The 23,409-nt window shown below is 34.9% G+C and overlaps 2 protein-coding genes across 10 annotated transcripts in view; one reads left to right on the forward strand and one right to left on the reverse strand.

Annotated features, from left to right (window-relative positions):
* Nucleotides 1-1,328: 1,328 nt before the first annotated feature.
* TMEM126B (transmembrane protein 126B) lies at nt 1,329-7,198 on the reverse strand. Of its 3 annotated transcripts, none has more exons than XM_036221829.1 (6): nt 7,061-7,163; nt 4,759-4,926; nt 4,325-4,446; nt 3,102-3,295; nt 1,923-2,034; nt 1,329-1,665 (listed from the first exon to the last, which is right to left on the reverse strand). In XM_036221829.1, exons 3-6 carry the CDS (start codon nt 4,435-4,437, stop codon nt 1,482-1,484), a joined length of 603 nt encoding a protein of 200 aa, XP_036077722.1. In that variant the 5' UTR covers nt 4,438-4,446; nt 4,759-4,926; nt 7,061-7,163; the 3' UTR covers nt 1,329-1,481. The 3 variants fall into 3 exon arrangements, with proteins under 3 accessions (XP_036077722.1, XP_016015886.1, XP_016015885.1); XM_016160400.2 differs by having other exon boundaries at nt 4,759-4,841; nt 7,061-7,152; XM_016160399.2 differs by lacking the exon at nt 4,759-4,926 and having other exon boundaries at nt 7,061-7,198.
* A 193-nt stretch (nt 7,199-7,391) lies between these two features.
* Nucleotides 7,392-23,409, forward strand: part of DLG2 (discs large MAGUK scaffold protein 2) — a 1,668,408-nt gene continuing 1,652,390 nt past the window's right edge. For 2 of the 7 annotated variants that reach the window (XM_036221806.1, XM_036221807.1), the window contains exon 1: nt 7,397-9,168. In XM_036221806.1, the coding sequence (XP_036077699.1) occupies nt 9,150-9,168 (19 nt within the window). In that variant the 5' untranslated portion in view covers nt 7,397-9,149. Of the gene's footprint in view, nt 9,169-14,124; nt 14,144-23,409 lie in introns of those variants that run through there. The other 5 variants (XM_036221809.1, XM_036221812.1, XM_036221811.1 and 2 more) reach the window with 4 other exon arrangements.

Raw genomic sequence — 23,409 nt, forward strand, 5'->3', positions numbered from 1 at the left:
TTATTTAAATAAAAGGTATCTTATATATTTTCTTTGCTGTTCCTTATAATCTTTCCTAGAAAAATGCTAAACTTATAATGCTAGGGAAAGGACTGTAAATGCAGTATTAGCAACAATAAACAATAATGGCAGTAACACACAGACTTCTTGTTTTAATCTTGATAACACTGTAAGGTAAGTATACTCTTTATTCTTCATTTTACAGATGAGAAAAACTTGGTAGTGGTTACCTCTGGAGAATAGAGTAGAAATAAGATTAAGTGGGAGTGAAGGGAGACTTGCTCTATATAGCAAGTATATACACACACTCACACTTCTGGATCATTCGTGTCACAATGCAAAAGTATTCAGGTACTCATATAATACTTTTTTAAAGAGTTAAAATATGAATGCCATTGTTTCTAGTTATCTCTTTGACTTGATTCACCCCTCTCACCCCTTTCCTACATAATTTACCCTTTCCTAAGAGTTTGAAGTATCATGAATTATTCTGAGAATATAAAACTGGTTAACTAGACTTTTCTTTCTCCTATTACCAAAAGAGTGAATGTATTTCACTTTGTTATATACCATCCCATAAAGCACCTTGTTGACTTCCATCTCTGCTTTGGGTTACTTGGGACCTCAGATGACTATATCTTTAATCTCAATTTGAATATAATTAAGACAAGAGAAATGAGCTGTGGAGTTTCATTTTGTGTCTGATTCTTTTCATCAGTCTTCATTTCCTGAGCCAAGATACATGTGTAGCTCAGGAATGCTCTAGAATACTTAAAGAAACATACTATTTCTTTCTTTCTTTAGATTTTAGGCTTGTCGAAGTCAGGGACTGAATCTTTGTACCCCTGGTGCCTATATGAGTGCACTCAATACATGTTCTTTAAATAGCATAGTGAAAATAATTTATTAATGATAAGCTAGTATGCTGAATCAAAGTCTAGAGTAGGTAGGGTAGAGATAGCTGTATGCTATTTCTATATTTTGCTTTCTTATGAACTTTCAACTTCTTCAAAATTTAGACCAAATGTCACTCCCCCTGTCCCCACAGTTTTCTCTTCTGCCCAGTTAACAGCTGTGTCCTCAATGTGCCCACAGAATTGTGTGTATACCTCTCAAGCCCTCTCATGCTATGTATTCACATTTTTAATTTCTCTTCTAATTGTGAATTCCTTCTGGTCAGGACTATTTCTTATTAGGTATAACACAGTGTCTGAGATACAGCAGATGCTTAATAATGTTTGATGAATGAATAAATATATAAACGTATAGATCAGAACTTGAGGCCTCAAATCCATTTCCACATACAATGAAAAAAGACAAAACTTACATTTGTTTATTGAATTACTGAATATTTATTGAATGCCTGCTATATACTAGGCAAAAAGGACAGAAACAAATTACTCAGTTAGTTTTAACTCTTTCAGTTATGTCTGAGTCCTCATCATAAAAAAATCCATTCTTCTGATTTAGTAATTGTTTAGTTAATCTTCATGTACAGTTTTTTCACGCGCACTTTCAAATACTGCATAATGTTGTAGACCATTAAGTATTCCAAAGACCGTCTGAAATAATAGAGGAATCAACATTGCTTTTATCTCTGTTTGACAAAGCGTCATCCAATACAGTAAAACTCTTCCTTTTGGTGGCAGTGGAACAGTATGATATCTAAAAAGAAAAAAGAGTTAAGTCCTTCTCTTAGATGCATATTCTATGAAAACTCCATTGATTTCTCCTAAACTGATAATTTCTATTCTAGGTCTTTCATGTAGCTAGCAAAAAAGGTTAAGTTAGCTATTGGAAATACCAAACGAATATATTTTGATTAAAATGTGTCATTGATAGCTAAAGAATAAGGAGAGTTTATTAACATTAAAAAATAAATAAATAAAAAAGGAAGGAAGAAAAGGAACAAGCAGACTTACTTGACTGCCAGACGTCCATTTTTAGAAAAAGCTAAACCACTGGGATACAGAACACCACATACTATGCCAATCAGTGAACTTCTCAGAACACAATTTTCCTGGCTTATATTACCTGGAAAACGGAAGTAAATTTAGTCTCCCTTTAAAACTTAAGATAAACTTTAAGAAAGTCTTATGCCCTCATAGAGTAGTTATCTGTATTGTCCTCAACCATGGTTTAACAGCAGAAAGAATATTAGAAATTTAGTCTATGGCACACAATAGGCTAAATGCACCACATTTAAAAATGTTTTTATTTACATAAGGAGAGTTATCTCTTGCACGTGTGGTTGTTGCAGAAGCAATTTCGTAATAAAGAATATTCAACTAGCAGAGCAGACATCTGGATTTTTTAGGTCAATACATTTTTATTGTTTGTGTGTCAGGCAGGTGCTAGGTGCTAGGGATAAAATGCTGCATAAAAGAGACCCAAACTCTGACCTTCACGCCAGTCTACTGAGAGAGACACTGGACAAATATCTAAATGAATAATATTAAATATACACAATACTTTGAATTTAAAAGGAATAGAGAATGTATCTAGAAACCTACCCTACCCTGAGAGAATCAGAGGTTTCCCTGGGAAAGAGATATTTAAGAAGGGACCTGATGAACAGAGATCAGAGGTTCCAGCAATTACTAGCTGTGAAACTTAAGAGGAGGAAAAAGGATATAACACTAGAAACCCATAATATGCCAGCTACTATGTTAGGCATTTAATATACATTATCTTAATTGTCACAACAATCTTACGAGGTAAGTACTATTAGTCCTAATTCATAGATAACTGAGTCTCAGATTAAATAACTTGCCCAATGTCACAAAACTTAAATTGTAGGATCTGAAATTGTGTGTAGTATGCCAAAACCTGCTTCTTTCTTAGTGTTATTTTTGTTGCTTCTTAGATTTGAACATGTCTGTTTTTGTTGCTTATCTGTAAAAAGACACAATACTACTTGCCCCGCCTGATTAGTAGGAATGTTGTGGGGATGAAATAGGACAATATATGTGAAGGTACATTGTAAGTGGTAAAGCAATACACACATGCTAGGGATTATTATGAACGGTAGCAACAGTGTATGTTAATGAGTAATTTTACTTAGACATAAACACATTATACTTTAATGAATTTAAATTTACCTGAATACAAAGCATCTGTTACAAGGAGCTTATAAGCAACTACAGTAGACAAAAATGGAAGTGTAGTCAATGATGCATATGTCTTCAGAGCATCATGTTTAACCTTAAAGCAGTGTCTGAAAATGAAGTTTGCCAACATTCCAGAGAAACTAGCTGTTGTTCCAAATACCACTGTTCCATATATATTTAAAGTCCTAATAGGAAAAATAAAAAAAAAAAATGAAGTTTAACCTAATATACTCCTAATGAATGTATTCTTTCCTGGATAGTCATTTGTTATTACATATTTACTCAACATCAAATATTTCCTATGTGGAAGGTATTTTCTAAGTGCCAAGGATGAGGCGGTGAATAATGAAAAAAATCTTACTCCTCATGGAATTTGCATTCTAGTCAGCGGATATAATTCTGTTTCTGAGAATATTTAGAGTGGTTCTAAAATGGAGCTCTTTTAAAGAGAGAATAAATTTTGGCCATAAATAAATACGTATATATTCCAACATAGCCAAATTTTATGAGCTATCTAAATCCAAAAATACTGCTCTTGCTACTAAAAAAATTAACTTGAAAAAGTTGATTATATTTGGTTAGGCCTTCTAGAAAATTACTGTTTAATTAGTCCAGATATATTTAAAATAATTTATTGAGGATTTCCAAAACTCCATCCAAAGAAATTTGCTAGATCTAATTTTACTTATTCTGACTGATACCTAAATCTAAAATGTCTAAGGTCAAAGATCAACATATTTTGATCTTATTTTTGAGCTCTAATAATATAAAAGTCAAAATGGTAATGTGAAACTGTATGTACATCATGGGATTTGTATTTCTTTTTGTTAAACTCAGCACTGTGGCTGAGGCAATCAGTTACAAACTGAATTATCATTGATAATCAGTTAAATATAAGTAGCTCTCAAAATGGTATTCTCCTAATTACTTTTAATTTTAAAATATCTCTTGCAAATAATTTCGGTAATAATTTTGGATATTTTTTAAGAAGCAAAAGAAATTAATTATTCACAATCTTAGTATTTCAACAAACCATTATTTTCATCTGCCCATGTTTCCCTTTAGTTCTTCTTTTAAATAAGCTTTCTTCAGACCAACTCAATAAAGTTAATAGGATCTTAAATGCCCAGAAACAACGGCAATACAGAAGATCTGCAAATAAAGGTGGTATTTTTTTTTTTTATTAAGATTTTGAATCTGGGTGTGTCTCTTACTTTTCTGTTCTAAGATATTCAATTTTTTTTTCTATGATTTCGATGACCATTGGTCTTCTGAGTTTTGCATCTCCTAGAGAAAGACTGGGCTGACCATGTGTGTATGTTGTCATCTTGATGTCCTGGAAAACACAAAATTCCAGCACCATAATAGCTAATGACATTAATATTAAATCTTAAAAAATCTACAGATTCACTATTAAAAAACATTTAGACCTTAGTAATGTGTCAGATACTGGCATCTACTTTCACATACATTGTTAATAATTCACTCAATGTTTAGTGATCTCTTATCTGCTAGGCTATGGCTTTTTGATTCACACAATAATTTTGAAAAATTGGCAGGATAATGATCATCTCTACTTTAATAGATGAGAAAATGAGGTTCAGAAATGCTGACCTGCCTTAGCACTTAGTGTAGAAAGATAACTTACTGAGATATTGAGTTTTTGTTTTTCTTACAGTTCTCCCCAAAGGTAGCCAGGCCCTTTGTAGTTCTTGCTCTAGCTTTTCAGAGCTGGAAAAAAACAGTAGGTACTTGTTGACAATGATATCCTGTTTCATCAAAGTCCGAGCTCATTTTGGAGATTATGCTGAGTTTCCTACAGAGATGGGAGAGAGCAGTAATTGCCTCGGAGAATAGGGAAAGAGAACATCAGTAAGAGAGACACTGTTCCAGGCTAGGAAGCGGCAGTGGATCATGGCTACCTTGGATTATGTAAATTATATATCCAGCTCTTTATTATTACTTGGGGCCGAAACAGGGCTTTTCATGGGAATTGCTATGTGGTATACAAGTGAGTAGGGACTCATGGCACTGGACTCCAGGGTTGGAAGGTTGTGGTATCCTGAGTGTAATGTATGAAGACAGTTACCAATGTCAAGGGACCATGAGGATTTGGCCAGTATCATCTTCACAGAAGCCAGCAGTAAAACAAAAGCAAACCTCCTGGATCTCAGAAAAGAGCCTTTCTGAATGTTTTGCTCTGGATAAGACTCTCAGATCTCTGTGAAAAGTCTTAATAACATTTGTAAAATCTTTTGCCACATTACCATTATGGGATTCCAGAACAGCCAAAACTCTATGGCCTTTCATTTTAACAACATTAAATTTAGTCAAGGGCATATACTAAATCTCAAATTTCCGTAGTCCTGGGCAAGAGAATTAGAGTGGATTAAGCATAATGAACACAGAAGATACTTAAATCAGTAATTCTCAACTTTTAGTGTGCACAGAATCATATGGGGAATTTATTTGAAATGTGGTCTCTTGGGCTCCCTCCTGAGATATCTAGATTCAACAGGAGTAGGGTGAAACTTAGAATTCTGCATTTTAATAGCACCAAATGAATCTGATGCTGGCAGTCAATGGACATATGTTGAACATCACTGTAATACTCATTTGCTGAATAAGCAATATATTCTAATCCTAACCCTAACTCGTGAAAGGCCAATTCATTCATGGTATCAACATCCTGAAGATATGGGCTCCTTTGAACCTTCATATGGTATTGCAGTGATTAATAAGGGATTAGTTTCTTTCCCTGCATCATTTCAGGCTGTTCTCAATGTAGTTCTGTATTTTTCTTTAAAATATATGGGGAAGCCAGGGAGAAATTTTTTTTTTTTTACAATTTATAATTTCTCAGGGACTAGATTTAATCTTTTGCCTGTCATATCTAACAGTAAATGGAAAAGAAGAGATAACAATATCTGGGGGAGGTTCTGTTTTATGAAGGCAGATGTCAGTAACAAACATGATAACAAAAAATCTTGGATTTTTGTTTCGCTGTCATCTGATTCATCAAAGTCCCTTACTCCTCACAAAGAAAACTTCCAGGCAATGATCTGTTATCATTCTCCTACTTTGTCTACATTCTCAGTATAAAGGGAAGCAAGGATTGTGATCCTAAAATACTCAAAAAGGACAGCAAATATTTACTGAGTGCCTAGTCTTTGGAAGGTACTGTTATTAAAGCAGAAAAATGGATGCGTAATTTTATGATTGATAGACTTTTAACAAGTCATGAAATGTACAGATTTTCCTATAACTAACACTTCATGTACAGATTAGTCCAAGGCTACTCAACTGGTCCCCATTATACCAGAGTGTATATATGTAGGTTTATAGTTTGCAAAATGTTTTACTTTTTGCACTGCTTTTATGCATGTCATTTCACCTAATCTTCAAAAGTTTATTCAACATTAATTCATCATCTGACAGCCCTTGCGGGATCATCAAGATGTAGTCATGCCCTCCAGAACACACAACCCAGCGGAGGAGGTCAGGACAAAAAGGCGGGGAGGGAATTTAAACCCGGAATGTGTATGCCACTAAACAAAACAAAAAATATAAGAAAAACCAAACTTAACCTGACCTGGAGAAGTGTGGGAAGGTTTCTCGGAGGAAGTGACATTTACACAGATATCTGAAAGAAGAGGATTTGCTAGGAGCTGGGTGGTGGGAGTGGTATAGGAAGGCACTTCAAGTTGAAGGCCAGTGCAAGGGCCCGGAAGCAAGAGAAAACAAGCTGCAAGTAATCAAGACGAGATTTTAGGTCTCCTACTTTCTCTCTACCTCCTTCCTTTACAACTGCGGACTTAATTGACTGAGCCTTGCATGGACTTGGGAGCTGTTCTCTTTAAATCCCTTCTATACGGATCATTTCAGAAGAGACCGTTAACACTTGGAGGCTGCAGAAATCACGGCCCATACAACCCCGGGTTTCCGCCTACCTTGGGCACTTCCCCAGCACCCACCGGCACCACACTTCCATGCCTCAGGTCAGCTCCAGCATCACGCCCGAGCGCCGCCATCTTGACGGCTCACGTGACGAGCGGGTGGGCGGGGCCCCAGAACGCCCGGGGTGGGAAGTGGTGCCTGCTCACGCCTCTCTTCTGCAGTCGCGGCCCTCCGCGACCCAGTCAAAAGCCGCGCCCTCTATCCTGGCTGTGATTGGGCGCGGCCTCCTGAAATTACGGCCGCTCATTGGCTTGGAGGAGGTCTAGAGACGCCTGTAGGCCCGCCACCCTGCCCACTCTACATTCCCTTCCCATGGTATTTGTTAACCTAGCTCCCTCTTCTCTCATCCATGGGGAGACGTGGGGCGGTCCGAGTTCAGGGATGTTGCCGCGCGCTTCCCTCTCTTCAGGGCATCTCTGTTAGCTCGGTCCAAGCTGCCCGCCCCCTTCACTCCTTGAGGGAGCTCGCCCTTCTGATTTGGCCCGTGTATTAAGGCTCTGGCTTCCCCAGCACCTCCTTCCCTAAGTCCCCACCCGGCCGCCGGGGCAGCCCCGACTGGCCTCCCTTCTCAGCCGTCTGATTCTTCTCCCCAATCTTTAGTGCCCTCATATTCCATCCTTTCACTCCACTTAGAAAGGGACCGGAGAGAAATTTGGTCCCCAATTCCTGAGAAGACCCCCCTTGCCAGCTAGAGTTTCGGGGTGGGGACGGGGGTAGGGGGAGGTGGCGCAGCAAGGAGGCCCAGTGCCCTTCTTTGCACGTTCCGTGCCCAGCAGTCTCTCCCAACCAGCAACCCTCGACCCTCCAGTCTCCATGTCTTAGAGAAGCCAAATTCGAGAGTTATATAATTTCTAGTGCTGCTGTTTTTCCTGCCTGAGGAAACACTTCATCGCGTGGAGGGTGCAGGACATTTCTGTGCTCTTCTGTATAAGAACGGGGTGTAGGCAGGGGTGGCCACCGGTAGCAGAGATTTCCTGTCTTTTCTGCAAAAGGAAGGTGGGTAGTTTGGAGACAGATTGAGAGAAAGGGTGGAAGTAGAAGCCAAGCAGCCGAACTCTCTCTTTTAGGAAATCGCGAACCCTTTGCACAGCTTGTGCTCACATGCCTAATACTACTACAGCGTTTCAGAAAACACCTTTGCGGGAAGGTTTGACTTCTCTGGAACAGTTTCAGTGTTTTTCCTCGCTGGATAGGCAGCTGCTTGAATGCGAAGAGATGGCATGATGTGAATGACTCCAGTGTGAAGAAATCTGCTTCGCCAACTCATCCTGCATCAAGTGCCCATTGAGTAGCACTGTCACTTTAATGTCTCCATGCCAAGGGATTGCTTTCCTTCTTTTCAATCCTCTCGATTAATACATGGGAGGATCAGAATCAAAGGGGCATTAAGGATCAAGCCTGAGGGGCTTGGAGAGCACAGAAGAAAAAAAATGAAAGTGACAACAAGCTGGATCCCGTCTTACTGAGGGGTGAGATCTGGAACTTACAGTCCAGTAAATAGAAAGGGGCCTTTCAGTCTGTTCTGCCCCAGAAAACTGTTCAAACTCATCCACCTTTTTAGAGACCAGAGTCAAAGAGGTTTTTAAAAGTTTTTTTTTTTCTTTTGGAGGGGGAATCTAAATTTTTCTCTAAAAAAAATTGAGAATCTTTAGCATCAACCAGTTCATCCTTGAATTTGAACATGTATTGAGTAATGAAACAACTGTGTAAATTTGGTTTATGCCTTAATTGAGTTAGACATTGAACTCCAAAAATGTTGCTGCCTGAAGAGCAGTTTTAATAATGTTTTCTATATTTACAGTAATTTTATCAGCTTTTAAAAAAACAACATTTTATAAGATTGGATAACTTGAAAGACTGAAAAATTATTTTTCTCTAAACTCTGTGGGCAGTGTCAAAAGTTTAATTGTGGAAAATTACATTATTTTTTCTTTATCTGAAAGAGAAGACAGCCTGAATTTCAAAACTAAGCAGGTGAAGTGGTTTGCAACAGTTACCTGACTCTTGGCCTCAATATCCAGTTGGATCAAGCTGAAACCTGAAAAGAAATCTTGAATCCTGTGGCAGTGGAAAGACCCAAGAATGCCAGTCAAGAGGAAAGGTGGGCTATGAGGCTTCCTATATAATATAAGTTTTTCTTTTTTATTTGTTATGATATTTGTAATTTAAATTATATTCCATTTAAGAGTAAAATTTTGCTTGGATTTGGCGAAGTATTTATTGTAATGTCTTTTCTGTGACACATCACTCAGTAATGTTATTTTGCTAAAGTGAAATGAACTATATATAGTATTTAATTATAGACATTGGTGATTTCATAAATCAGGTAGTCTAAATCACCACTTATAATCAGTGTACATTTGGTATAGATTTGGGATATTATTTAGTTTGTTTTCTTAGCTTATTGAAGGTCACTTTTAAGTAATCTTTAAGAAAGAAACTAACTGTTCAGTGTTCTTCCTCATGATTTTAATATTTATTAAGTGAATTATATAGTTGTAAGAAAGCAAAATTGTTTTCACTGAACAAAATTATAGATTTATTATTTATCATTTGGTTGAAAAATAGATTTCATATTTGAGTTTACTCTAGTGTAAATCTTCACTTTTGTGATAAAGCACAACTTCAGTAACTGTGCTTTTTCAGATGTAGGCAATATCCAATAACATGATTGGCCAGTTCCCCAAATGTGGCAACACCTGACCTCCCGCCACAGCCCCTCCCTAGAACTGATCAGGATCCAGTGGTTTTGATCCTGACATATAGTTTATTATAGCTCAGATGTTAGGGATTCACTTTAGCCTATATCTATCCCAGATTAACTCTGTTCCCAAGGATCTTGGTGAAATTAGTTTTTGTTTGTTTGTTTGTTTGTTTTGACATGGTATAGAAGACAAATAAACTATAAGGAGTTTTCTTAAACATTCTGAACCAAATTTATATGAACACCCTTGAACTCTACTATACTGGGCTAGCATAGATCCAAATTTTGACCAGTTTCGTGAGTTGTTAGAATCTGAAACTAAAGTTCAGGGTGAAGGTTAAAGTGCAGCCCAGCTCTGCATGATGTTTAATCCTTCTATCTGTGGATTTGGAAGATTCATTGAGGAAACTTATGATCAGTGAGATGTTTTATCTGACTGGTATCTGTAGAGATGGACAATGATACTTAAAACCTTTGAAATACCTAGAAATAATCTTTTAGACATTGGGATTTAAGACTGGAATTTTTTCCTTCTCTCATTCTTCCTTGTGTCACTGGCAGAGTGAACTATGAGAATTTGGAGCCACACCTGTCTAGACCTGATAAAATTGGCTTATCTGGAATAAGAATGGTTTTGGTAATGCAGCCAATAAATGATATGGCTCTTTGAGTTATTTAACTTGTATTTTCATTCTTTCTACCATTTATTGTTCTCAAGACATTGTCCCTTTTGGACTACCTTATTTTAGACTAATACTTGAATTAAATACATTGTGTATATCTGGAGAGAGAAAGGAAGGGAAGGAGGGAGGGAGGAAAGAAGAGGGGGAAGAGATGGTGTGTGTGTGTGTGTGTGTGTGTGTGTGTGTGTGAGAGAGAGAGAGAGAGGGAGGGAGGGAGGGAGAGGGAGAGAGAGAGAGAGAGAGAGAGAGAGAGAGAGAGAGAGAGAGAAAGTGATAAAAGGTATCTGAGAAGGAGGAGGAGGAAGTGCAGTTGATGTTCTAGGTGTAACTTAACTAAGCAGAGTGATTTTAAGATTTCTACACCCAATAGACTAAGTCTCTTAAAAGTTCCTACCTTTAAAGGAAGTTACAAAAATTTCTGACACATTATTGAAAATCATACTTCATAAGAAATAATTTAATTTTTATTTTATTTTTCCCTCTTCGTCCATCTTTTAGTCTTTTCTTTTCTCTCCTCCTTCCCTCCTTCTCTTCTTAACTATAGGTCGATTGTAATGGATCAAATTTTAAGGAATCGACATGTTCTAATTAGCAAAACAAGTATATGTTCGGGTTATACTAAAGTATATGCATTATGTAATCTACTTTATGAACTGTTCTAGTTAGAAAAACAGTTTATCTTGTTTTTAATATCTTAAAACTGTTAGTATTAAGATATATTTTTTGAATCTTACACACAACTAGCCAAACGAACTCTGCCATGTGCATTACAATTTTAATTGGTTAAGCTTACTTTTGTACTATTTCTAAAATATAAGTAAGAGATTTTGAAGTTTAACCTAGATTTATTCTTCAGAGAGACTGTCCTCTGCCATCTTGAATTTTTCCTTTCTTCATTGTTACATCTGATAGATATGATGGAAGAGCTAGAGTAATGTAATTTTAACAGTAACTATCCTCATCGAGCCAAGTGTTTATTCATTATTGAATATATTCTTATGAAAATAAGAAATTTTCATAGGACAGATTTTCCTTCAGTGTTTATCTTGTATTTTATTGTAAAAGTATGGAGGAGATTCCCTGACTGGTAATACATAGCAATGGTGGGAAGTGGGAATGGGTCTGACAAAGTCCATTTTTAGTCACTATTCTTGTTTGCTGTTAAATGAGCTGAAACTGCTATATCTCAACCCCCTGTATTCACTGACATTTTACTTTATGACATTATTTCCTATCTTTTCCATTCTACTCTCTTCACATTTTTATAGATCTCAGTTTTATCATCAGAGGACTCTTCATTTCTCTGTTAGAGATTTTTTTCCCTAAGAGTTACTTTTCATTCAGGATTCTCTTTTCCACAGTGGAAACTTGATTCGCTCTCAACTGAGCTTTTAGGGCATCTTTAACCTATTTTAATTTGTGAAAATTCAGGACAAATCCATGATAAAAGTTGTATTAGCATTCCTCGATATAATTCAAGATTATGGTGTATTTGAAGGGACTATTTCAATAAGACTTGTTGAATTGATCTGATCTGATTTCATGTTGGATTAATGTAAGAAATAAAAGTTGATAATTGTGTCCTTCCCTGTGTTTTCAATGGAAAGTTGCTGTTTTCAGGACAAAATATGCTTCACCAGAATTTCTTAGTACATTGCAGATTCTTTTATGAGCAGTTTTTGGATACTCTTTTCATTAAATATATGAAAGAAATCAATGCTTTTAGTACTTTGAGATTGATGCTCATTTCATTTCTGTATTTTTAATAAATTGTCTTATTAATTATATCTTGAGCTTCTTTTAAATTAGTAAAGAAGTCTACCTTATGTTTTTCATTTATATGACACTTTATTTCCTATATATTCTTTTTTTGTAGCTGTTCTCAATGATATAATGGCATATGTATAAACTTATTTTTAACAAGTACTGAAAATTAAATATTTTCTTTTTAATGATTTATACATTTTGACATTGTTCTTTTTAAAGAAAGCTGAAGAATGTTGTGTAATTAAAATTCAGACTTGATATATGATATTGCCACATAGCTCATGGGCTTCTTTGAAATTAAGGTTGTTGTTTCCTGGGTTCACAGTCTTTCCTTTTGGTTGACTGTATACTTCATGGAAGTGTCACTTCTATTTTTCTTTTTTTTTTCTTCCTCTCTCATGAGAAGAGATCACCTTAGAACTCTTCTGTTTAGACTTTCCTCATTTAAAGTTTTTTATTATCTGTTTCCTGCATTTCTGGCTTATTTTTATTTTTTATTTTTTTGGTAGTAGCTTACTAATTTGTATTTGCCTCTTGTTATCTGGGTATACTCTCTATCTCAAGCTTTTCTTAATTTCTTAAAATAATTTTTTTTCAGATTTTCTAAAGGGAAAAATATGTACCTGAATTTATTGGCTGTACCTGAGGAGCTATTTTATTTTTTTGCATATGTTTTACCAAATTTGTGTTTAAATGTTCATGTCTGTTATACAGTTTTATATCCAGATACTTTTTTCATTTCACAAAACTTCATGTTTTTGTCTCTTTTCCCAGCTAATAAAACTCAAAAGAGTTAAACACTGAATCTTCTCAGAGAGGGATGGTAAAAGACAATTTTCAAACATTTTCAATTTCTGTAAGCCAGTGTAAAATAGATTATTTACCAAAGGTTTTGTTTGTTTGTTTTATTTAGATTTAAAAATCTCTCAAAAGGATCATGTTGACATTGGTCAAAGACTCTTGATATTGAAAAATACTCATCATCAGTCCAAGAGGCCTGAATAGAGAGAATCTGGAGAGGGAAATAAGAAGAATACTTTTTGTATTCAACTACTGATTAGGAGTATGTTATGAAGCAAACCATAGTCATAGTGCTAAAATTATCTGTTAACTAAAATCTTTTATAGTTCTTATGTATTGGTAAAGAGTGCAAATGATATGATGATGACTTTATACCTAAAAATATTTGAACTGTTAGGTTTTTGGGAAACTGCTCAAGTGCTCCATATGTGATAGAATATTTGATCTCTTTTAGGCCTATTGTTGGTTACTTTTTTGGGTAGAAGAGTCTGTTCAGTGAGAAGACGTACACAAATATTGGATTTTTAAAACATTGAATTAAGGCATTCAATTAATTTATGCCTTTGCCAATTAATTAATCACTCAACCAAGCAATCCCTCACTCTTCTATAAAACAATATATACACTAAACTACAAGAATGTTCTTCTTTCTTAATTATATATGCTCTTTAGATGCTCTTATTTCTAATATTTACTGTAACCCTGTCAGTGATTATAAAATATTTTTTAGTATGAGGCTGAGATATATAATTTTTTTTTCCTTACTTAGGAGAGAAGGACCTGTTCTTTAGCTGTACTTCCTGCTCAGCAATCTGTAGCAGTCAAAGCATGAGGGCTCTGTATCCTCAATATAGGTTGCTTTGTCAGCAAAGGATCATGAGTTTTACCCAGTCTCTTCTGTCCAGTCAGTCATTCTGAATTCCAAGTAGTAAGCTTTCTGCATAAGTTCATTTTTTAGTAAGTCTCAAAACTATTTCAAGAATTATGGCCTAATCACCTCCATTATGAAACAATTCTCCTGACCCCATTTGTTTTAGGACCTAAGACCAAGAGGAATGATGTACTAAAGCAGAAAGTCCTGTGAAAATGCATCACTAAGTTAAAAGTTTTAAAGATTATGGGTAAGATTATGTATCCCGTTTCTTCTGATGACACCATCTTGCTAGCTACTGAGGCCCTAACTATGTTAGGATAAAATTCTGAGGCTTTATATGGGGCCTATCATTTTGGATAGTTCTAACATCTTTATTATTGAAAGTGTGATAAAACTTGGAATAAACCTGTTAGGTTATATTCTTTTCAAAGGTAAATTATATGTGTATTTCAGCTAATGAAATACTTCCATTTATTTATGCAGTTATTTATCTACTCAACAAAAATTTATTGAGTGCCTGCTATGTAGTGGCACTGTGCTAGGCGCATGTTTGGCAGTAGGAAATAATATTCAGTCTTTGCCTTTATGATGCTTAAAATTTATTAGGGAGACAGATAATTTCAATGTTGTGTGGTGAGGTTAATACTCTGTGTCATGAAAACATGAAGAATGCCTGACTTCATTTAGGGGAGGAGTCAGGGAATTCTTTCTGCGAGATGTGACATTTAACATTAGATACAAAAGACTAGTAGTTTACCAGACAAAGTGGGAAATGGTTAAGGTGCTGTTTCGAATCATTATTTATTTTCTTTGCCTTGAACTATATCACCACGACGTCTATCATCATCATCATCACCACTATTGTCATCATCACCATCTTCATCTTCAGTAGCAGTAATATTGTGATCAGGATAGTAGTCAGAAGACCTGGCTTCTAGGAGAAGAGACAGATAATCATTGAAATGGATTCTCAGTTTGTAAATTTAGCTAAGTAAGAAATATCCATTTATTGTCTATAGTTCAAGTTTATTTCTGAGTCTTAGTTACCGAGTAATGGGCAAAATCACTCCAATCTATTTTGAGGTCTTCTCTACTTCCCTAGGGTTATGGTAGAGTTACACCTGGAATGGGGGTAAACTCCGGTCATTGATTATCTGTATATAATCACTTATCTCTGAGACATGAGTCATTGTGTCTAGATCTTTCTGGTCTGGCAGCAATTTGCTACTTTGAAGACATGGATATTCCCCCCTACTGCCCAGTATTTCTTTGTTTCTATTTATTTGGATGTATTATGATGTCATTTCTCTCTGGGGTCTTACTGCCTTCCCGGCAATGCTGCCCTGAAGCAGAGTCTAGATCCTTGCTGCCTTGGGATCAAAGATTTCTCTCTCCTTCAGCTGAGAAAATCTCTTTCTAGATCTGGGAGGGGCTATGAGGTATCTCTTTCTCTCTGCATATACCTGAGAATCTCTCTTTTATCTCTGTAACAAACTCTTCTTATTTTGAGGTCTTAGGCTTTAGGAAAGCAAAAAGTAAAATAGCTGAAAAGCACCTGTTTTCTGTCCTAGCACATACCTCCCCTGAGGCAATAAAGTACAAAATCAGTTACTCGCTTGAATAAGAGAAAAGGAAATGGGAAAATTTAGGGATAGAAAAAAATTGTTATCGTAAAATGCTAATCTCCCACATGTACAATTGAGTTTACATGCCTTCTTATGATGATGCCACCAGGTGACCTTGTGAAAATCCTGTAATCTTTCTGAACTTCTATTTCCTTCCTTCCTTCCTTCCTTCCTTCCTTCCTTCCTTCCTTCCTTCCTTCCTTCCTTCCTTCCTTCCTTCCTCTCTATCTTTTTTCTTCTTTTTTATTTATATATATTTTTTGTTTTTATTGGGATATAAGGGATAGGTTGGGAAATGTCACTGTGGGTGGTTATGTCCCACTAGGACACTGTCCATTCTAATCTCCCTGGGATAGCTTCTGGAGTTTTTTCTTTTTCTTGGAGCTACCGCTCTTGCTGCCAGGCTCACTGCTGAGCAACTCCTCCTTAAAAGAGAATTTTCTCTTTTTCTTGGGGTCGTTTCCTTTTCTTAAAGGAGTTTAATACTTTTTTCTCCTAAATACATGCTTTTTTTTTTCAATGTCAAATAAGATAATGTATATGCACTTCGCTTTTGTAAAGTTAGTAATAGAATTAGGACCAGAGACTCATCCAATGCTCTTTTCACTATGAGTATAGCATTCTTTGAATAAGTGAATAGCGTCACGTCACGATGGAGGAGAGCCCAGAGATGGAATTCAGTCTTTACCATCAGCTGGCTATGTCATTTAAAGAAAATCAGCAGATTGAGCTCCAACATCCTCATCTTAAAACATGACTGTACTAATAATACTCACCTCTTAGGATTATTATGGCAATGAAACTAGTCCATGTAAAAATGTTTTGTAAATAAGAAAGCACTACACAAATGCTTATCATCAGGAAAAATACTTTTTTCCCCCTCTCCTTTGGTCCAAGGAAAAGGAAATTTGTGTTCAGAGTCAGAATCCCCTTCCTTTAGTGGTCTGGGTCCAGCTTCCTAATCAGCTTCTGGATCAAGCCTGCCTAGATATGGCAACAGCACATCTGCTTTCTGCTTACAGACAGGAAATGCCATCCTATTCATTTTTATAGACTGTGATAACATTTCTTATGAGTGTTTTTCAGTGATGCTAAAGTAAATTGTAAACCATCCGGTATTTACAAAGTGATTGCAATCTTTAAATATGCTTTAAGTCTGGCTAGACATTTTTTCTACAATTTAAATTTAAGGTTTATCATTTTTTAAATTTACTTTTTCTGGTTTGTTACAACTGGAATGACGCATATTTCAACATTTAGTTGAAGATACAATTTGCAATTCCTTTTTATTTATTATGACTTAACCTTGCACTTTTCCCATTGTTCTATTTAACAATTCTATAGAAAATCTGATAACACAGCTTATCTAAAATGTAGTAATATAAATTCATCATGTTATGCTAATATCTTTTTGTTTCAACGAGGGAAATATCCTTATCAACAAGTGTTTGTTGAAGTATAGTAAATATTTCTTTTGGGAATGGTAAAGGAATAAAGTATAAGTGCTGAGTACAGTGACTGAAAAAAGAAACACTGATGTATTCCCAGTAAATTCAGTATGACATAATACTTAAATGTGTGGGCTTTGGTGACAGACCAGGGTTGGAATCCCAGTTCTAGCACTTACTGGTTGTGTAGCCTTGGACAAGTTAATTCATTTCTCTCAATTTAAGTTTCCTCATTTACAAAATATGCATAACGTTATTTATTAGAGTTTTCATAAAAATTGAATAAGGTGATCTATGCAGAATGTTGAGCATTGTTCAACAAACACTAGCTAATCTTAGTAATAAAATGACACCTTTGTTTTATCACCTTGAACTGTAAATTTTAATATTTAATATTTAATAAAAAACCTCTTTTTAAAGACATGGTACAAGGGTAACTTTCCTATTGGCATTCATCATTTTGTTATTTTCATATGAATATTCTTAATTTATAAAATAACAAAACAATAACAGCAACAATAAGAATTCAGCTAGTAAAATATTTTTATTTGCTAGTCATAATGTCTCATATGTACTGATCAAAATTATGACTATGCAGTTTTGCATACATTCACTAAAAATGGTAGGAGAGAAAAGAAAACCTAATTGTTTTTGCTTGTTTCAATTGATATAAGTCATGCTAAAATTCAGTGATATAATTATGTCTGATTGGTTTGTTGTTTTATTATTATTTTTTCATAGAAATATGTTTGTCTAGTGGTTACCAGAGGTTAGGGGGGAAGAGAGAGAAGAAGGAGGTAGATGGGCTAAAAGGGGTCAAATATGTTGTGACATTAAAGAATTAAAATAATTAATTAATTAATTTTAAAAAAGAAATATGTTTAACTCTTTCTGAAGAATTAAGGGTGGTATTGTGGAGAGAACACTACGTGGAGTCAAAAGCTTTAGGATTAAGCTCTAAACTTGTTATTTAGTAGCTCTATTATCTTGAACAAGCCACTGTGAATTTCAATTTTATGTATAATAGGCATAATATGACTTCTCAGTGGTGAGAATCAGGTAAGATAATGCATATAAAAGCTCTTCCTAAACTGTAAAAAATATTACATAAATTTATGTAAAGAATTTCATTATTCTAAATGCTTTGCTCCTCAAGATTTATATATTAATTTTATCCTTTCCTCTACTACATTTTTATCTTAATTTTCCTAATATATATTCTATAATTCTTTTTTTTTCAAATTGTAGCAAATAATTTTGTGTCATCCTTTTCTTCTTTCTAAAAGTTCATTTGTTAGCACCATCGTCATTAGCTGTTCCAAATTTAAATGAACTGTCGTAAATTAGTTACAACTTTTAGCCATGGTATTCTTAAACTAAAATAAGTTGAACCTTATTAAAGGGACATGATTATCTAAAATTTCAATTATGTAACATTCACCATATCCTTTGGATTGTATATTTCATGAAAAAAACTTTAATTTAAAAAAATCTCACCCCCGCCCCCCCCCCCCCCCCCGCCACATTACCTCCTGTTCTTGCATTCAGGTAATCCAAATTCGGTTTCATTCTTTCAGTAGAGTCGAGAATTATATGAAGATAGATTTCCTTTAATGAAAAAAATAGGATTGAGCCCATTATATTGGCAATTCAGTTGAAAAATTCTCCACTTATTTCTGATTATTTAAACATTAATTAAAATATTAGTCCTTACTTGGATAATTATTTCAACTTTCTACTTGATTCACCTGTCAACCGTGAACATCTAGCTAGAGATTTTTGACTTGTACAACAGGATACTTGTCATCTTGTCTTGTTGTTGTTGTTCTTGCTTAATTTATCATTTTTGCATAGGTATATAGTTTTAGATTACCCTCAAGCTCAAGCTTTCATTAAACAGAAATAAGAACTTAAGTAGAGATAAAAGGCATGATAGGATTGACTCCAGGTAGTGATAAAGGGCAGCCACAATTTTAGCACTAGATGCTGGACTCAAAAGCCTAAGTTGTTTCAGAGAGACTTGACCATATTTGACCATTTATCATATATATATATATTCTAGCATCTTACTTTCTGTCTCAGATTTTTCTTATACAGAGATGAGAGACATAATAAGCCTTGTTCATTTAGAGAACATGTAGCTGCTTTGAATCAATATAGTGGCTTCTTTGAGTAGTTACTCAATAAGTGTGTTGAGTGAAATAGTGAAAGTCCCCTTACCTAGCAAATTATATGTGTGGATGTGATTACAGAAATGCTATTGATACATTTTTAAAATTTTTATTGAATTTATTAGGGTGATATTGGTTAATAAATTTATATAGATTTCAAGTGTACAGTTTTATAATATATCACCTGTATTGCATTGTGTGTTTACCACCCAAAGTCAAGTGTCCTTCCATCACCATATGTTTGACCCCTTTACCCTTTTCTACCTCCCCTTCACCCTTGTTTTCCTCTGGTAACCACCGTACTATTGTCTGTGTCTATGAGTTTTTATTTGTTTTGTTTGTTCATTTGTTACTTTCTGTTTTATATCTCACATATGAGTGAAATCATATAGTTCTTGAATTTTTCCCTCTAACGTGTTTTGCTTAGCCTGATATTCTCAAGATCAACTCATGCTGTTGCAAATGGCAGTATTTCATCTTTTCTTCTGGCTGAGTAGTATTTCATTGTATATATGTACCATATCTTCTTTATCCAATCATCTATTGAAGAATACTTTGGTTGTTTCCACATCTTGGCCACCATGAATAGTGCTGAAATGTTCATAGGGGTACATATATCTTTATGAATAAGTGTTTTCAAATTTTGGGGGTAGATACCTAGAAGAGAGATTCCTGGGTCAAATGGTAGCTCTACTTTTAAATTTTTGAGGAACCTTCATGCTGTTTTCCATAGCAGCTGTACCAATTTACATTCCCACCAGCAGTGTATGAGGGTTCCTTTTTCTCCACAGCCTCTCAAACACTTATTATTACTTCTTATGTTAATAATAGACATTCTAACAGCTGTGAAGTGATATCTCATTGTGGTTTTGATTTGCATTTCCTTAATAGCTAGTGAAGTTGAGCATATTTTCATATATCTTTTGGCCGTTAGTTCTTGGGAGAAGTGTTTGTTCAAGTCCTCTGCCCATTTTTCTAGATTTTCGTTTGTTGAATTGTATGAGTTCTTTATATATTTTGGATATTAACCCTCTATCAGAGGTGTTGCTTGCAAATTATTAATACATTTTTGAGAATTGCTGCTCATAAGAATAAAGGATCAGATTAAGTGAATACCTACAAAAATACCACAGAAGTAAAAAATAGCTGAAAAATTATAGTTGAAAAGAAGAAAAGATGTCTGGTACTTAGTACATTTTCAAAAACTAATAAATTAAAGCTTGAGGCACTAGAGGTAATCAGATAATTAGAATTCAAAGGTACATATAAGTACTGAGAGAGGTATAGTATAATTATTTTCTTATTGATTACTTACATTAGTGATTAGGAATGGGTGAGAAAGTTAGGTCAGTAAGCCACCATCATTTCAAGGAGATTCTTGATTATTTAATTATTGACAAAATAGGGATTCAAATATTTGTCCTTGATTTAAAGAGTTGTTAAAAATATTGCTAGATAAAATATAAAAAATTTAAAAAACTATTAAAATTTAAAACAAATTTTAATAATTTTTTAAAATAAAATCATGAAATTAGTATGAGATTATTATAGTTATTAAAATATTATAATTTTTATTAATTTTTAATTCAAAAAATTAAAGTTCTATGTAAATGTACTAGCATATATTTATGTCATTATCTTATGTTAATGTATCTTATTTTAAAATTGGAGAGAGCTCCCTGTGCATCTACATTCATTTTTATATTTTTAACATTCTTAGGTAAAAAAGAACTAGTAACGATGTTCTCATTACCACCTATTGAAATTCTCCCTTCTTTCAAGGGAGTAAGCTTGAGATCTGCTGTATCATATAGGAGTATTAGAGAAGGCCTCATTGATAAGGTGACATATGAGCAGATATATGAAAGAAGTGAAGGAGTAAGTTATAGATATTTGAGGAAAGACTGTTTAGGCAGAATAGCAAGTATAGAGGCCCTGAGGTAGGAGAGTTTTTAGTATATTGAGAAAGAGCAGAGACCACTGTGGTTGGAGTAGATTGAGCAAGAGGAGAGGTGTAAGAGCTGAAATCAGAGAGGTAGGCTTTTGCTGAATGAGATGAGGAGTCACTGGAGAGTTTGAGTTGAGGAGTGACTTATGAACATTCTGGCTGCTGTGCATAGAAATGACTGTAGGAGCACAAAGGTGACAGCATGTAGGCCAGACTAGTAAAGGTTATTGAAATAATGCAGAGGTTGGTGGCCTGGACCAGGCTGATAGCACTGCAGATGGTGAGAAGTGATAGGATTCTGTATGTAATTTGACATTAGAGCCAATAGGGTTTACTGATGGATTAGATGTAGAGAAGTAGAGGAGAAGAATGAATGATGACTCTAGTGTTTTTGCAATTAGAAGGATCAGAGATGGAAAACATTGTAGGAGAAGTGGATTTGGGGTGGTGGATAAGATCTGGAGTTCAGTTTTGACAAGTTAAGTTCGAGATGCTTATCAGACATCCAAATGGAAATGTTGACTATATAGTTAGATATGAGTCTAGAATTCAGGGGAAAGGTCTGACCTGAAGATATAAATTTTGGAGTCTTCAGAGTGCTGATACTATTTGAAGTCAGGAGCCTAGATAAGGTTACTTATGGAGTAAGGATAGATAGAAGTCTCCAGATGTTTAGAGGCTTTAGAGGATGGAGGAGGACCAGTAAATGTGATTGAGGAGGGGCATCCATGACATAGGGGGAGAACCTAGAAGAAAATGCTGCTCTGGAAGCAGTGGTACGCTGGAATGGGCTCATACTAGGTTTATCACCTAAGCCATCTTTGTTGTTTCATTTTCATCTTACTCATTAATGTAACAGAAAAATAACATCAACCAACATTCATGTTGGAACTACTCATTTATCACTTACAACCTTAAATTGTTTGATTATACAAATTTGGCGAACATCAATAAAAATATTCTTAAGAATCAACTAACTATATGGAATTTACGATAAAAAGTTGCATATCTCATTTGTACATTTTGTCTTACACATCCTTTATACCAGTAAAATTTATAATAAAGTTATAGATGTTTTTTTTTAATCCAAAGAACTGGTTGTTAAACATTTACCAGTATACCTTTGCTTGGAAGCCTAATGAAGAAAGTGTTTCGGGGCTGCAACAGTATCAAATGCTGACGGGTCAAGTGAGATGACTAAAAAGCGACCACTGGAATTAGTAATATAGAGTTGATAGGTAAGCTTGACAAGAGCTATTTTCATGGAAGAACAGGAAAGAAAAGTCCAAGTAGAGTGGTCGCAAGAGAGAATAAAAGGAAAAGAAGTGGAGAAGTATTTCAAGGGAAGGGGAACAGAGAAATGGGAATTATAGTCATTTGGAGAGGAACAAAGATAAGGGAAGGCTTTTAAAAATCACTGATAACACAGTTATTTCTGTGCTGATGATAATGATCGAATGGAGAAGAAAACAATTGATGGAGCAATGTTTTTGAGTAGGCAAAAGAGAAGAGGTTCAGATGCTCAAGTAGAGGATTTGGCCTTAGAGAGAGACACAGATGTTTTGTTCATAGTAGCAGAAGGGGTGCAGTTACAGGTAAGTCAGTAGATACTGTATTAGGAGCTTGTGGAAGTTCTCTTCTGTTTTTCCATGAAATGGGAAGCCAGATCATCAGCTGAGAATGGCTGTGGGGAAGAAGAGTTGGAAGGTTTAGGAGAAAGGAGATGTAAATAAAGTACTCAATACATGTAAAATTTTATTATAATTGGTATTTAGTCTGCGAAAGGGTTAGATTGGAAGGGGAAGAGGGTTTTTAAAATCAAAAACAATTAGTTGTCTTTGTGGTAATGATTGTGAGAATCATTTTACGAGGTAAATGTATATTAAAACTTCACATTATACACCTTAAATACATATAATTTTCTTTGTCAATCATACCTAAATAATGCTGCAAGAAAAAGAATGAACCTTAAAACAGGGCAATTTTGATGAAGATCCATCATATGATTTGAAAATAAGGTAATGAGAGAAGAGCTCTGGTCAGGTGGAGAAGTGCCAGGAATACCAAGAGACATATTTGAAGGAAGTGATAGTCATTCAAAGTAAAGGTCTTACTCATGTCAGAGTCTGGGCAAAGGATGAACTAGGGGGAAACCAATGATAATTCCAATTGGTTTTCATCCCAATGATACCCATAAGAAACCATTTTTATAAATGTAGCTTGTATATTAAAAGTTTGCAAATATTAATTCTTCAGACAATAACTCCTCAATATATTCATTCCTTAGAGAACAAATAAAAAATGTATAAATCATAAAATCA

Source organism: Rousettus aegyptiacus, unplaced genomic scaffold (genome assembly GCF_014176215.1).
Source record: "Rousettus aegyptiacus isolate mRouAeg1 unplaced genomic scaffold, mRouAeg1.p scaffold_m13_p_5, whole genome shotgun sequence".
Classification (NCBI taxonomy): domain Eukaryota; kingdom Metazoa; phylum Chordata; class Mammalia; order Chiroptera; family Pteropodidae; genus Rousettus; species Rousettus aegyptiacus.

Coding starts and splice junctions, on each gene's coding strand:
- TMEM126B (XM_016160399.2), bottom strand. CDS start 7,141: ATGGCGGCGCTCGGGCGTGATGCTGGAGCTGACCTGAGGCATGGAAGT. Junction 2,035..3,101: donor AACAGATGCTTTGTATTCAG/GTAAATTTAAAT, acceptor TCCGTTTTCCAG/GTAATATAAGCCAGGAAAAT. Junction 1,666..1,922: donor AATGGACGTCTGGCAGTCAA/GTAAGTCTGCTT, acceptor TTTTCTTTTTAG/ATATCATACTGTTCCACTGC.